General features: G+C 41.6%; 1 protein-coding gene across 2 annotated transcripts in view; it reads right to left on the bottom strand.

The window, feature by feature from the left end:
• The window catches only part of ATG7 (autophagy related 7), a 96,573-nt gene that overhangs the window by 35,476 nt on the left and 44,261 nt on the right, over nt 1-16,836 (bottom strand). For both annotated transcript variants that reach the window (XM_028718894.2, XM_028718893.2), the window contains exon 17: nt 14,883-15,005. In XM_028718894.2, coding sequence (XP_028574727.2) covers nt 14,883-15,005 — 123 coding nt within the window. The remainder of the gene's footprint in view (nt 1-14,882; nt 15,006-16,836) is intronic.

Raw genomic sequence — 16,836 nt, 5'->3', positions numbered from 1 at the left:
AAAAGCCATTGGCAAAAAAAAGCGAAGGCAATCATATAAGGAACTCCGGAAGACGTAATAATAGGATTTCTACAGCTTCTTTTGAATCCATAAAGCTGCCAGTTAGTTACAGAATAAGTCAATGCAAATAAAAATCTTTATAGGCTTGCGCTAAGTCTTACACAATGACATTTCAAAATAGTCTTCTTATGCATGCTCTCACAAGTTTTTGTGCTTCTCTTTTTGCAGGAAGGAGAGAGTCAGATGGATGGCAGATCTAAAACAACCTTTCCATAGTAAACTACGGTGAGTGTTGATGAAAGAATTTAAGGCAAAAAAAATCTTTTAGAGTGCCGTCTAAACTATGGTCCCAATCCAAAAACTTGTAAGGACAGCTGCAGAAGCCTGAATGGCCAGGGGCAGCAGGGCTCCAGAAAAGGTGAAGTAGACTGCTGGGGGGGGGGGTGGAGGGGAGAGGAAGGGAAGCTCCACCTCACATTTAATCTTTAATATGGTGTATGATACGATACAAACAGAAACAAGTTTATATCCACATTCAGACATGCTGGGCTAACAGACTGTCAGGCTATTTTTAGGGTTTGCATTTGCTCACTCTTGGCCCCTTGGTACCACCTATAGCCAAGGGGTCCCCTTTCATCTGCTCCCAGTGCTAACAATTTGAAATTATTCAGAGCATTGGCCCACACTAGAGAGGAGATGAAACTGAGTTCTCTCCAATGGCTGTGCAGAAAGTAAATGCAGGGGGCTTTCTCCCTTTGCAACAGGTTGTTGTGGCAACAATGCAGTCCTACACACACACAGCTGTCACTGGATGTCTGAATTCCCTGCCAAGAAAAGGCAGGAGTGACTTGATTTCCCTCAGATTCAGTAGCTGCACTTGTATTGCCATGTTTGATTATTTCAATAAAGCAAGGCAATGCAACCTGCCCCCTCCCCCAAAACAGAAACCTAACATGCATCACAGCTCTGTCCAATAAGATATTGCATAAATGTGAGAGCTAAACTACAGTGGCTGTTATTGGGGGTTAAACAGAGTGGCTGCTATTGGGAGATAAACAGAGGTGTGCATGGACACCAACAGCAATAATGATAATTGTATTATTTATACCCCACCCATCTGGCTGGGTTTCCCCAGACATTCTGGGCGGCTTACAGTACAGTGGTACCTCGGGTTACAGGCGCTTCAGGTTACAGACTCCGCTAACCCAGAAATAGTACCTCAGGTTAAGAACTTTGTATCAGGATGAGAACAGAAATCATGCTCTGGCAGTGCAGCGGCAGCAGGAGGCCCCATTAGCTAAAGTAGTACCTCAGGTTAAGAACAGTTTCAGGTTAAGAATGGACTTCCAGAACGAATTAAGTTCTTAACGCAAGGTACCACTGTACATATAAAAACATAGTAAAATGTCAAACATTTAAAACTTCCTGATACAGGACTGCCTTCAGGTGTCTTCTAGAAGGTGTGTAGTTCTTTATCTCCTTGATCTGATGGGAGGGTGTTCCACAGGGAGGTTGCCACTGCCAAGAAGGTCCTCTGCCTCATTCCCCGTAACCTCACTTCTCGCAGTGAGGGAACTTCCATAAGGCCCTCAGAGGAGGACCTCAGTGTCTGGGCTGAACGATGGGGGTGGAGACGCTCCTTCAGGTATACTGAGCCGAGGCGTGAAATGAGCAAAACAGCAGCGACCCTTTACAAGTATTACAAGCCAAGAGAGATAACTCACTGCAGGAAAATCATTCCATGCTGTTATCATGCTTCTGTCCCTCCATGTCTCTCTATTAAAACACAGGCCACATTTAAACATTCTCCACCGACTGAGACTCATTTAATTTCTCATGTGACTTGTGCGTTTTGCACTGCTGCTTGGCTCTGCTCCATTTGGCTTCCAAACTAAACACTGTCTGCCATGGTTCTGGGCTGGCATTCTCTCCCTGTCTTTTCAGTTCCCAACAGTGGTTTCTACAGTCTCATTTCATTTCAAGTTCAATAGTCTTCCAGAAGAATTGCTCAACTTAGCTTTGCTAACCACAAACAAACTACATGGGCTGTCCCCAAAGGCTCAGCATAGACTGAATAGGCTAACTTCTCCCAACCCAATAATTTTAGAACCAGGAATAAAAGTGTCGCCTCTCTGAAATACTGGAACCTATTGAAAGCTGTTTAGCTCTCAGGACAGGTTTTTCCTGCTGAAACCGAAATGAGAATATTTATATATTCTACTTTAGATGCCCAATGCAGCTTCAGACCAAACTACATATTATGAGAAACCTGTGGCTTCTGTCAGCAGCTCAGAGTTTCCTTGCTTCTGCCCACTTTATTGGTTATAGCTTGCAAGGGGCAGGGAAACTCTAAGCCTGATGGTGCTGTGTGATGCATTTTATTTGATTAAAGGCAGGCACATGTTGCTTGTGTAACCTGTAGTCTGGGTCTTATACCATCACTTTGAGAATTTGTTTCATAGTGGCCAAACAGGGATTTTTATTCTTTTCTTTTTCTGGTTTTCACATATTACATTACAATGCAGATGTACCAAAACCAACACCATTTCCTCCCCATCCCCCCATACATTTACATTTACATTTCCTCAATCCATCATATTATTCTTTTGTCCTTCCTCCCACTTCCCTCCGCCCCCACTCAATTTCCTCCACATTTTACAATTTACAATCATCTTTGCATTTTTATTATTTTCATTGGGGTTTTTTTAACAGAGTTATAAGCTTGGTGGGTCAGGGGAATGCTGTGGATGCAGTGAATCTTGATTATAGTAAGGCTTTTGAAAAAGTACCCCATGAGCTTCTTGCAGAGAGGCTGGTAAAATGTGGGCTTGACGAGCTAACTGTTAGGTGGTGGATTTATAACTGGTTGACTGACCGAAACCAAACAATGTTCACTAATGGTTCCTTACTATCCTGGTAAAAAGGGACAAGGGGAGTGCCTCAGGGTTCTGTCATGGGGCCCGTTGTTGTTCAACATCTTTATAAACAACTGGGATGAAGGACTTTGACGAAGGATGCTCTGGAGGACTGGGAAACCTTCTGAACCTCATGGCACCGGGTGTGTGCGTGCAGAAATGTGTGAAAATTACCTCTCCCCCTTTCCTCCAGCAAGAATGTCTCCTGGATCAAACTGTCTTGCACAAATGAATGGAAGGAGCCTTTGAATTAATGGAAGGACATGTTTAGACCCAGTCCCATGTGTACAAAATTTGCAGATGGCAATTGTGAGGTATGGCCCAAAGTGCATCTACATCACCATCAAAACGTAACCACCCTCCCATTGTTTACTCTAACATGAACTCCTAAAGGAACTTCTGTACAGATTGGGGTCGTAAATATACAAACATAGATGTCAGCTATTAACAGGGCAGTCTTTACCCGGGGGTGCAAGGGGTGCGGGGCATCTGGGTGCTGAATTCTGGGGGGCGCCAAATGTATACGTACTGTATACCATCCCCTCTCTATCGGCAGCAGTGAAAAGCAATGGAGCCTCCTCCGTGGTGCTTGGGCCAGCTGAGAGGGGCCAGCTGAGCCGTTTCTGTGAGGTGGTGCTGAGGCAAAAGCTGGCGCCCGGGCTGCCTCCTCCCTGCCCTGTTCCTGCCGTGCGAGGATGGCGGCGGCAAGACCCATCTGCCTCAGGCTGCCATGGCTGCGCCTGCCGAGCCCAACTACTTGGGATGGGACTTCAGCACCCAGCAGGTACCTGTGGCAAAAAAGGACGTGGTGGCCTCTCCCTCCACTCTCCCTCACTTTGTGTCCCTTCTGTGGGGAAGGGTCCGCGCCCACACGGCTGTTCGCATCATTGTTACAGGTGAGCGATCCCCCCTCACAAAAAAGCTCAATTAAAGTTAATTTGGGGGCAGCTAAACTAAATTTGGGGGCACTGGGTGGATATTTGCACCCCCAGCGCCGCATGTGCTAAAGACGGCCCTGACTATTAAAATACAATACTCTTTAAAAGTCATCTTAGTGGAAAAGTCCTGAAACATGCAGCATTAAGAGATTGCATTTACACAGAATACAGTGACTTCATTAGTATTCAAATACTCAACAGTTTACTAGATGCAGACTTGTCTCAGGAAATTTATAGCACCTTCGGGTAAAGCAACAACACTATGTGTTTATTGAAATCTACATCTGGAAGTAATTTGTACAACTGCAACCAAATTTTTCTCTTCCAACTCCAAAGACCTACAGAGGCCTATATACCAGGCAAGTGATTGTCTGTATGTGGACACAGCATGCTATTATTTATGTTTTTAAATATAGCAAAAGGTTTATCTGCATGTAGTTTTGTCTTATTCATCACATGAGAATGACCAGTGTTAGAAACTGAGATATGAAAGCTAGGAGCTAAATGGCACATTAAACCTGGGTTATGGGCACTGCAATGGAATGTCTAGGCACGCTTTTTTATAAGAATACAAAAGCAGAAAATGAATGAACTGCAGCTAAAATCTTATATTCATTTTTCACATGGTCTAGTTCTCATCTGAAGACTGCAAAAAACAAAGCCATGCTTCCCCCTGCCTGCCCCTCTAATATTCTTATGAGGGTCCCTTCTGCAGTCCTCAGAGAGTGGCTAGAAAGAAGTGGGAAAGGCAGAAAAAGGTCCTCCTTTCATTCAAGCAGTGGCAATTTTAATCTGAAATCTTAGGTGCAGTACTGCTTCCAGAGCTCAGAAACTGCTTACATTAATGAAATTCCCTGTCGCAAAACGTGCCTAGAACAATGGGAGTTTCAAATGCTAAGAATGGCAGAAAGTGTCTCAAGCAGCCTATCTATTCTTCATTGGCCTAGAACATACTGAAAGAAGTAGAATACAATTTGCATGGAAAAGCTCAAACTCTTCATCAGGAAAAATATTTTAAGTAAACTATCTATTTGGCAACCAATCCGAAAGGATTTTTAAAAGCCTAGCTGTAATAGTGTGTGTATAAGACCTAATAAAAATTTAAAGAAGAATAAAATTTAAACTATCTTGCTACCTAAGCAATAACTGCAGTCTATCCCAAAGGCTAAAAATTGGTGGATATTCTGAAATACAAAACTACTCAAAAGATTTATAAATTTTGCTTGCAGGCAAATAAAAATGTCTAATTTACATAGCTTTAAAATCAGTGCTCCCCAAAACATGTCAAACAGTTAAAAATGTATGAGCCACAATATGGTTGATGCAAATATTATGATGACCAGAAAAGCATAAAGAAAGTAATCTACGTTTTTCAGAACATTTTACAGCAACTAGAGTACTATACAGTCGTACCCTGGTTTTCGAACAGCCTAGTTCTGGAATGCTTTGGTTCCCAAATGCCACAAACCCGGAAGTGACTGTTCCGGTTTGCGAACTATTTTTTGGGAAGCCGAACATCTGATGGGGCTTCCACGGCTTCCTGCAGCCAATCAGAGGCCGCACTTTGGTTTTCGAATGTTTTGGAAATCGAACGGACTTCCGGAACAGATTCCGTTCAGCTTCCAAGGTACGCCTGTATTCTCCTTTGTCCCACATTTCTGATTCCCAATGGCTGATGCTTCCAAAAGCTTTTAGACTACAGATGTCTAGTCATCTCAGTACTCACAACTTACGCAGGACACAAAAGTTCACCTGCCTTTTTCTCTAGCACTCTTAGACCTCTTTCTGGGTGGCTTATGCTAACACCAAGCCTGCCTCCCTTCTCCATTAGCAGCCCATCTTTAGTGACCAACAGTAAGAATGCTCTCCATTTCATGCAAAGTCTGCACGCCCTACTTGGGTCCAAGGCTATCCAGACCGAATGACTCCTTTTGGCGAATGTACCTTCGACACAATTTTTCAGGCAAACAAGTAGGGATTCTTCAAGTCGTGTCAGGCTATGCCAACAAGAGTAAAACTAGTTCTGAAAATGCTGGGCATATGCTTGAATGCCAGGAACCGCCAGGCACATGCATATAGTGCTTCACACTTTAATCTAGAACGAGTCTCTCTCTGTCTTCTTTAAAACAGGACAGAGAAGTAGCTGCAGCTAGCAGTTGTCTCCCATGAGAGTGAGAAGTTATGGGGGTGGAGTATGAAGCTGGGCTCAGTCATGTTGATTCTTATACTTATATTATTCTGGTTCGACGAGCTCATGTACTTTTGTAAGGTGCCTGGCAGGGCTCTGAAGAGTATGGGGCAGAGGCAGGGAGAAGAGCCGGGGCAGTCCGAGAAAGAGGAGGGTGCACAGGATGGGGCGGAAGAAGAAGGGGCTCTTCTGGCAACAGATAGGTCACTAGACTCCCCACCTTCCTCTGCCCCGCTGTCTCCTAGGACCAGGAGGGGCTTGAAGAGGGAAGAACAGCAACAACCTGTCCCGAGAGGACATGTAAGCTGGCAGAGGGCAGGGGCTCACTGTTGCTGCAACTGCTCCACAGGGTGCAGATCTGAGGGACAGCTGCCTAGTGGCTAGAAGTGTGTGTTCATGAGCATCTGAAGCACCTTGGGATTTGCTGTAAGTGTTTCTTTTGTTGATAAAGGCATGGCTCTCAGACGTGTGTCTGCCTTAGCTGGGGTGGGCCAGGCCATGGAACATGGAGCTGGCAGTGTAAAAGTTCAGTTCAAACAGGAACTCAAACCGTTTGCAAAAGCTAGACACCACCCATTATTGATCAGCTTTTTAAATTTTATAGTACTTTATTACTCTTTTCAATGTACGTGGAAGCTTGGATAGAATCATAATGTAAGAAGCAGGTACTGTTTCCTGCAACATAATAAAATACTCCCGGTAAAACTACATTCCATCTTTAAAAGACGTTTTATTTTTACTGTTATAAAACGTGAAGGGGTAAGAACGCTATTGTTTCATGCTTCTCGCAGCATCATCTCTATAATTTTCCAATTCAGTTCTACCATCACAAGCCATAGTTACATTATCCAAAATGTGATTGTTAAAGCTTATGTTTCATTACGCTTGCAAGAGAATTTTTTTCTGACCAATTACCCCCTTGTGATTAGTTAGCTGTTTTATATCTTAGACGTGGGGTTATATGTCTAGGATACAAGTGACCTAGGAGGAAGGGAGGAAATACAATTAACAGCACTGCATGGTGGTTTGAGACTGTACAAAGGGTTTTAGATTCTCCATATCCATTGTTTGTTTATTCCAGAAGGGCTAATTTCCTGGGAATGAACCCACAACATACATAATGCCTGCAGGGGTTTTAAAATAACTTTTGAACTACACACCATATGAAGCTAGCATTCTTTGGACTTACAGGCTTCTTGTGTATAAAAATTAAAGCCAAAGCCCCAGAATTATCTTTGTTTCAAGTACAATAGGAGGACAACAGGAAACTTTTGTACCTTGCTTGATAAGGAATTGTTTAGTGTGTTTTCTGAATTGATTGCAGAGTCAAGAAAATGTAAGATAATAAGAGACTAAAACAGTCTTTATTCAGAGTAAATAAGATGTGGCAGTGATTGGTACAAATTATTTGGTACAGTGGTACCTCAGGTTACATACGCTTTAGGTTACAGACTCCGCTAACCCAGAAATATTACCTCAGGTTAAGAACTTTGCTTCAGGATGAGAACAGAAATTGTGCTCTGGCAGCGCGGCAGCAGCAGGAGGCCCCCTTAGCTAAAGTGGTGCTTCAGGTTAAGAACAGTTTCAGGTTAAGAACAGACCTCCAGAACGAATTAAGTACTTAACCTGAGGTACCACTGTATACGGGTAAAACTTAAGAACGAGATAAATACGGATACCCATGTCTCAAAATGACAGCACTCATAGTATGTAGCCCAGCCTGGCAGAGCTATGATTGAGTCACTCTGCTTTTAAAACCATGAGTGGGTTGAGCTGGTCAACAAAGTAAATAGAAACAGCATTAAACAAGCGCTTTGTAGGATAGGAAAGTACGGTTGGAGAGTTGAAGGTGGTTTGGATGTTAAATCAGTACTCGTGGTCTGTTCACATCTCTCTTTTGCTGGTTTCAAAATATTCAAAAACCTGCAACTCTTATCTGGAGAAAGCTGACAGTGGGACAAAAAGAGAATGGGCCCCATGAGAACGGATGCCTCCCTCTAGATTATTTCAGCTTTCATAAAAATACTGGCTGCCTCCATTTCAGACAGAGATTTTCCAGAGCAAAGAATCAACGGTGCAAAATGTGAGCCCCAAGAGACAAGATACTGGGCTCAGCGAGGCAAAAGTCTGGCTCCTGTTGCAGAGAAAAGTGTAGTAGGAGGGCATTATGTAGAGGTCTGTCCTGAAGCAAAGAATGGCAGGCTAAGGGGCTACACATTTTGAAACTGTTGAACCGGGATTTGGGTACGCTGCTCTGGGGTTTAGAAATGTGGGCAGGCCCTCGCATACAGATTAGTCACTTTTTCATAACTGCAATCCACTTTCATAGAGCCAAGACACAGAAAGAGGTTAAAACCATATCCCTGTAGGGTGCTTCACAACAAAGGAGCAAAATTGCAAGGAATTTACAGCTCTTTAAAAGCGCCATTTATTACTCCTTCACTTTTTATATGCAAGACTGGAAAGCAGTATGCCACAACTGGCAACTGCTCGCAACATATACCAGGTATAATAATTACACAATATATATGAGGTGAGCTGTCCACAGACGTAATAGTTTTGTGTTCTGAAAGGTGCATGAAAACTCAGAAGTTTGCTAGTATGAAGAGCCTGAATTCTTCAAGGGCATTTTTAAATGCAAATTTCCTATGATCTTATGATTTCTCTTAACATGTTTAATTTTTAAAGCCTACTTTATATTATATTTTTATTTTTAATTTTATTATTTTATTATTATTATTATTATTATTATTATTATTATTATTATTACCAACCCTCAAGCATCACCCAAAGCAAATCACATGTCATCAAGTGACGAAATCTTTTTCGTTGAAAATAATAAAAAAGTTGCTGGGGAACCCAATCAGATGGGCGGCATATAAATATTTTATTCTTGTTGCTGTTGTTACAGTTATGAAAGGGTGAGACTGTATTGGTATTTGAGAGTTTGTCCTGGAAAAATGGCTCAGTTGAAATGCTAGCATATGTTCTCCTATACTGTACTTTTTATAAGGGTATATCACAATTTCTCTCCCCAGTACTTTCTTTACATTTTAGGAACTTAGCTGAATTTTATGTTTCAGTTTTAATGGCTGATTCCAACCCTAAGATTCCAAAAAATAAACCAGCCACATAACTTCTGGTAGCAATCAAACCTAGAACACAATTGTTAAAGGGAACATCAGAGTTCTGAATCAAAACTGTCAGTATTTAAATTATTGTTGATAGTGTATTTATTTATTTATTTATTTATTTATTTATTTATTTATTTAAAAATGCACAATCTGTGTGCAGGCAAGTTGTGGTTGTCTTGATAACCCAGTTCTGTATCTGATGTTTATGGTCTCTAGACCAAATTAACTAAACTAAGCTAAACTATTGCTATTACTGCAAAAACAACGTAACCTTTAAAAATGCAAACATAAATTTCAGAGAGGAGGCCATGTCTGATATAGTTGAAAGACGGGCGGGTAGGGATTTGTTGTGGTTCTTTTAAAAATAGCCATGATTGACAAATTGCAGATGTGATATTTATTTTTCACATATTTTCAATTAACATTCCTTACTTGCTTTAAAAAGTCTTAGCGCCAACGGAGCACGATTTCTGTTCTCAACCTGAAGCAAAGTTCTTAACCCGAGGTACTATTTCTGGGTTAGCGGAGTCTGTAACCTGAAGCATATGTAACCTGAAGCGTATGTAAACCAAGGTACCACTGTACTAGTTGTTATACTATTACACTATTATATAATATTACTGTTACATAAAACGTTACAGTATTACTAGTATTATAGTACATACAACATTGGCTTTGAGGTATTACTACTAAACAGATGTATGGCATTTTGACTCTGACTCTACAGCCTAAGTACTAGAATACTTTACCTTTCTAAACTATAGTTCTAGTCAAGTTTTTAGTAAGAATTTGATCACAAAGGGTTGGGTCCAAAGATCCCTCTGGGCAAGTGGAGAGATATGGACATTGTTGAAAATGTGAATTAATTCACTGTGTTCTGAAATATTGCAATAAATGCTGCTGGCCCTTCTGCCAAGTTGAAGCCTACAAACAATTTAACTCCTTCCAAGACACTTCTGAGTTTTCTCTCTTAATATTGTATAATAAATGAAGCTCTCTACTACAGATTGAATACAAAATATTTTCAAGCATAAAATGGCAGACACCACGCATGGGGAAAGGAGGTGCCAGTTTCCTCCTATGCTACCTGCCCACCCCAAAACCATTTCAGATGATTGGGAGACTCTGTAACTTGGGAAGAAAATCTGAGCACAAAAATGCCTTCCACTCATGTACAGGAGTCTTTGAATCCATTCCATAGCCTGCAATAGATCGCTCATTTACTGACGAGTGAAACAATACTGGAGGCAGAGACAACTCAGAACTATTGCAAGTATACTGGAGGGAAAGAAAGTGTTTCTAAGCTTTACCTTGGCAAAAAGGCCAGCAGCATTTATTGTAATATTTCAGAAGGCAGTGAGTCAATTAATATTTTCAACACCCTCTGCCACTGAAAACAAATTAAAAGTTCTGAATGAAGAGGTGAAAAGATATGAAAACCAGGAACAGAGTGTGGGATGCAAAGACCTCTCAAATATATTTATGTTCAAAACCCAGTGCAAGGAATTACTTATACAGTGGTATCCAATTAAGTCATGCTCAGAGTAGACTTAATTGATTGATTACAATGGGTCAGTATGACTAGGAATTGGTTATGACCCTTAATCTTTGGGTGCTGTGTATGTTCTAAAGATTAAATAAGCTATTAAAGTTCCAAAATTACATGAAGACTTTTAATTGAGGGAAGGGGAAGAATCTGCCTTCATTTTTCCCTGTGACAAAAAGCTGAGAGTCAGAATACATTAGCTATTGGTGTTGTCTTTTCCTTCCATCCTTCAGTAATTGCTCTGCTACAAAAAGTGATCTGTTAAAAGCTTCAACGGATCAAGTAAGCTTATCTATCTTTGCTGTTACTGCCAATTATTTCCAGTGTCTAGAACCATCTCTTACTGGTGACTAAAAATCTCTTGGGCAAAATAATCACAGTCAAGAAACTGGCACAATTGTTCATTTAACAGGGTACAAGCTACAAACAGCATTATTCGTGATGGCAAGAGCTTCGCGCTTGATCTAAAATGAAAACAATATTCGATGTGAACAGAGTGGACAAGCAACAAGGAGACAGGATGCTGCTCTCTAGAAGAGCAGAGTAGTCAAGTAAATTCACTAAGTTAATGCCATGTGCAGCTGATTTCAGAGCATTACATACCTTCTGTCTGTGCAGTCCTTCAGTACAACCAATTCCCCCCCAAAAAACCCTCAGAATTTCACCTGCATTCATGTAATTTGATAAGAAATACAAAGGCTGGGACCAGAAGATTTATCATACCAATTGTAAGACAAGCATAAAGAAAGATGTTAAGAACAACCCTGCAGAATCAGACCAAAGGCCTATCCAACCCAGCATTCTGTTCTTCCAAAGGCCAACCAGATGTCTACGGAATGCCCATAGGCAGGAGATGAGGGCAACTGCCCCCTCTTGCTATTAAAATTATATATGGCACCTTTGCCACAGACATTCTGATCTGATTATCACTTCTGAGGAAACTACAATCCTATTAAATTGGATGAAAATGAACTGCAGCTCCACTGCAGGATGTATCATCAAATTTCAAAAGAATTCAGGTGAGGATGGTAGGTGACTACATTAGCAGGATTGTCTTATAGGAAAATGCAATGAAAATTCAAAATGAAATTCAATGGCAAAGAGATGCAATATACCACATATAGATTATATGGGCACTGGAACGCATTCTCTGCTGCACACACCACACCTTACAGAATAGACATTTTACTAGAAGGAAAATACAAGAAACTTTCTAATCACTTTTCCAGAAACAGATTCCAAGCAGCTTACTCTCAATTACTGTTTCCAACAGTTTAAATTAATTAATTCATTTCAGAGAGTTTGCAAGTTTTCTTGTTTTGTTCTTTAGTTTACTAAGAACAGAGGGACGCAGGTGGCGCTGTGGGTTAAAGCCTCAGCACCTAGGACTTGCCGATCGAAAGGTCGGCGGTTCGAATCCCTGCGGCGGGGTGCGCTCCTGTCGTTCGGTCCCAGCGCCTGCCAACCTAGCAGTTCGAAAGCACCTTCGGGTGCAAGTAGATAAATAGGGACCGCTTACTAGCGGGAAGGTAAACGGTGTTCCGTGTGCTGCGCTGGCTTGCCAGAGCAGCGATGTCACGCTGGCCACGTGACCCGGAAGTGTCTGCGGACAGCACTGGCTCCCGGCCTATAGAGTGAGATGAGCGCACAAGCCTAGAGTCTGGCAAGACTGGCCCGTACGGGCAGGGGTACCTTTACCTTTACCTTACTAAGAACAGGCGTTTGGAGGGAAGGCCAAGGAAGAGGATACTATAATAATCTAAATAAGATACCTTTAGAAGAAAGATGAGGGTTTTAGCACAGAGGAAATACAGTCATTTTGGAGGAAGAAATGGCGGGATGCAGAGGTAGAAAGGAGGACAGAATAAAGCAAAAGGCTTATACATCAATGAGTACTGATTTATATACGATATTTATTATTACACACACGCCCTGCAACACTTAATATGTAAAGAATTTTAAGAGTCTGTTTCAAAAGTCAGACTGTATGATTCGCACAATGAATCTAGATTGTCTTAACCCATCTCAGCATCCTAACTAGAGACTATTAATATGCTTTCTCTCTGAACTAGCTATAAACCCTAGGTATATATGGAGACAGACCAGCCACATCAGCTAAGGATTGGGAGCAAGCAGAAGAAGTTCCCCAAGTGAACAGCCTTCAATGCAAACAAGGCCACTTGAGATGAAGTGGGAGTTGACCTCAACAGCTATTGCATTATAAAGCCATGATGAAGATACAATGAAATTCCCTAGCTTTTTTTTGGTAATGACTTCCTGCCGGATTAAAACCAGATGTGAGAGTAAGACATATTTACTGGCATTTTTAGGATACCTTGTCATTTCTAAACCCCTAATATAAACTTTTGGGGTTGTGGCCTTCCATTTGTACAAGTTCTGCTTGCACAGCAGAACTTCCCCTCCCTCTTCTTTCTTTACTCGCTCTCCAAATCTGTCCCCTCAATCCTCTGTGGTGATGATGTGGGGGGCAGGGGGGAGCAGGTGGAGAGCTTCCATTCAACGAGCAGAAGTCCTTGCATGAATGGCTATGTTAGCAACAACACCTGCTTGTTTCACTTGATGAATAAACTGCCATTTCAAGTTTTTTGCATGCAGCCTAATCAAAAGTTATGCAAATATGTAATGGTGACCCAGAGCTCCTCTGTAAGTAAGCAGGCTATTGTTTTTCACTTTTAATTGCTGGAGTAGCTCAGCATGAATAAGGGGAATGCCTTGCAGAGTGGGCTAAAAAAATTTGAGCAGGCAGCAACCTTGTAAATAAGAGGCATGCCTAGTTTACAATAAGTTGCTTGATCATGGTGTATCTGTAATGTTGAATCTACACAGTGAATTCTACATCTGTGATTCAGATAATTCTTTGTCTATTTCCTTTGTTGTTTCCTCCCCCCTTTTTTACTAGCCATTTCCAAAGGAGGGGGGCTGGAGGGCCATTTCACTGACTCTGCTAGGAAGACCAGCTCCATCAGGCTGGTCCCTCCACTGATTTTTCACCTAACAGCAGCCATTCCATCAGACTAGAATAAAGAGAGATGGAAGCAGGGCTATATTATTGGCTCTGCTGAGAGAACAGCTGTTTCTAGCAGAGTGCTACCCTTGTCCTTTTACTGTTCATCAATTTTAATTATTCTTAAATTTCCAACCCAGCTTTCTCTAAGGTGGGGTACATGGTTCCCCCCTCCCCATTTAATCCTCACAACAACCCTGTGGGGTATGTTTCTCCTGTCACATTCTCTCAGCCCCAGGTCAACCAGTGAGCTTTGTGGTCAAGTGGGGTATAAACCTAGGTCTCCCAGGCCCTAGTCCAACACTCTAACCGCTACATCACACTGGCTGATTGTAGTAGCAATGCCTCCAGACACATCTAAAGAAACTAACTGGCTGATATTTGACCCATCTCTTTTCTCAGGGGAAATAATACTTCTTCCACAGCACATTTTGAAGCTAAATAGACAAAGTAGTTCTTGAGTCATGCAACAGTGGAAAAAGTTGTGGTTATCCATATTTTGAGGAGATAAATTGCACTCTAATAACTGTTCTCTGGTCATAACTTCAAACCAATTTCCTGTTACAAAAAATGTCAGACTTCAACATTAATCCACAGTTGAAAAGAGCTTTATAAAATATACCAAAAAATTGAAGTTTATAAAGGTCAACAGCAAAGTCAAATGCGACATCTAATAATAAAACTGCAGCAACTACACCAGGCCAGTGTTGCCACCTGGCATTCTTAAGCAGCTGCCATGGGCCTAGCACCCAGGTAGGACTCAATGCTGATACTTGCCCTGATTCCCTTCTTCATTTTTAACCTCGCTTGATATTCCAAGCAAAGCCAGACGAAAGATTTGTCAGCTTCACCATCCCATTTCCAATACTGGGCCAACCACACGTTTCTGGGAAACTTGCATCCAGGTGATGAAAGAAACAACTTTCCTCCATTGTATTTTCCTTACAATTGTAAAGGAACTCTTGTTGTGGAACAGCAACTGCTACTTAAGTCTCACGGTTGGTGTACGCACACAAACAGACTGGCATAAGAGTTTTTGAGTAATAGGTGTATGTATGTGAGCATATGTGTATGTGTATGCATTTTATTCACAAAAGCTGCTCCTATAACAACCAATCGACTTTGAAGAAGCTTACCTCAGCAGCTTGGGTCTCCTGATGCAACAGAGTCAGACCTGTGAGATCTTCCAAGAAGGAATGTGAGGAATTAAAAACCTTTGCTAAGAAATTAAAGCCTTCTCTTTCATATTGCTCAAGGACCTGCAAAACAAAAGACAAGAGGGAAGGGTGTTACTCCTTTTTGCCGTTGTTCCAGAACCAAATCCCAAAACAAACTTAAACAGAACAGAACAGACCAAAACAAAACAAAACAAAACAAATCACGTGGCTGTTAACAAAAGGTAGACAAAAAATAAACAAACATATAAATCACAGCCAGTTTAATCTTCTATACTGTACAATATAGATTTACTTCTGCCTATGCCAAAAGTGAACAATAAAATTAATTTAACACTACCTAAATACACATTGCAATACTCGGCTTTTCAAGGATAGACACCTTGCAAATGAATAATGACGATATTCACAGCCACTTGTGAAACTCAGCAGTGTCCCTTGCAACCAGTGCAATTTATATACAGCTGCAATGCAAACATTATCTCAGTTAATTTCTGAATGAAGGAACCCCAGACAACAGCTCACATACAGGATATTTTACTTAAAAAAACAATGAAATTTAGGCTTCAATACATGAAATTCAATCCTATTTAAGTCTGAGTCTTCAAACAGTCATATACCTCCTGTTGCTCGCTCATCTCTTTAGAAGTATCCAGCTAGGCCTTACATTGCTAAAGGAGGAAACTCAGAGGAATCTCTCTCAGCTGCAACCATTCATTTGCAAATCTGCAGCCAGTGTTGATTGCTTTTAGCTGACAGCATTATGCAGCTAATTACACAAGGAGTCCAGGATCCTGAATCAAACTGTCAGGTTTCCATCTTGCAGCACAGCTACCTAGTCAAATTGGTATTCCAGGTAACGTGCATGGTAAGAATGGGGAGGCAGAAAAATGCAGTATAATTCCCAAAGAAATAGCATCAAGTTTTTGTGCTGCGTATAAAAGCAGACACTATTATCAGAGGTTTTCTTTGAAAGCGAGTGGGGAGGCAAATCAGTATTGACTTAAGGAAGTGTTGCCGTTATCCTGTCCAGCGCTGAAGCTAAGCAGGTCTGCCTTTCTAAGGTGCCGGGGGGGGGGGGGGACACACGCTTGGGAACCATATGTAAGCTGCTCTCAGTATCATAAATAAATGGCCCAAAATTTGAATAAATTGTGAACAGTTCAAGTACCACCACTATAACCTAACGTTCATTTAAAATATAATTTATCCTACCTTCGGTCATAGAAGATGGAGTTGATTTGATCATTCCATCAGTACAAGTGTTTCTGATGGCCAGATGGAGCAATCTCCCTTGTTTCCCCTCTGTGCACTGCTGTGAAGGTTCTCTTGAACCTCCAGAGCAGATATGGGGGTGGGGGTGGGGAAAGCCCCATTGTGCTGGCTTCTGCTAGCACACAGGGTTAGTTAAATCTGGCCCAGGGCCTCCAAAGTGACTTACAAAAGTAATCAGATAGGCACTAGGGGATTTGATCCGGGAGCAAATTCCTTAAATACAGTGCCACCACAGAGAAGGCCCTATCCTTTGTAGTCATCCAGAGCAGCACCAACAGCTCGATACATGTTATTCAAAACATAGAAATAAGACTGCCCTTGTCTTGATTAGTTAGAATTGGATAAAACAGGAATAAATAACAAGCTCAGGCTGGATTTTTTTTGGGGGGGGGTGAGGGCAATATCAGGTGGAAAGAAGGATAGTATGAGGCCAGAAAAGCTCAGGAAAGGCGTCCATAAAACTTCATTGGGTGTTGAAAAAAGGCTTGAAGGAAAATTGGCTCTGTAAACTGAGTGAAAGAGCTAGGTATGAGGAAAAGACAGATGAATGGAACAGAGAGTTAAGGCCCACAGGAGGTATAATGCTAAGGCACTGCTAAAGCAGGGACTTTGAAATATACAGAAGGATTAGGAAATATAT

Source organism: Podarcis muralis, chromosome 2 (assembly GCF_964188315.1).
Source record: "Podarcis muralis chromosome 2, rPodMur119.hap1.1, whole genome shotgun sequence".
NCBI classification, from domain to species: domain Eukaryota; kingdom Metazoa; phylum Chordata; class Lepidosauria; order Squamata; family Lacertidae; genus Podarcis; species Podarcis muralis.
The sequence above is the reverse complement of the archived record's forward strand: the minus strand, read 5'-3'. Positions and strand labels throughout refer to the sequence as shown.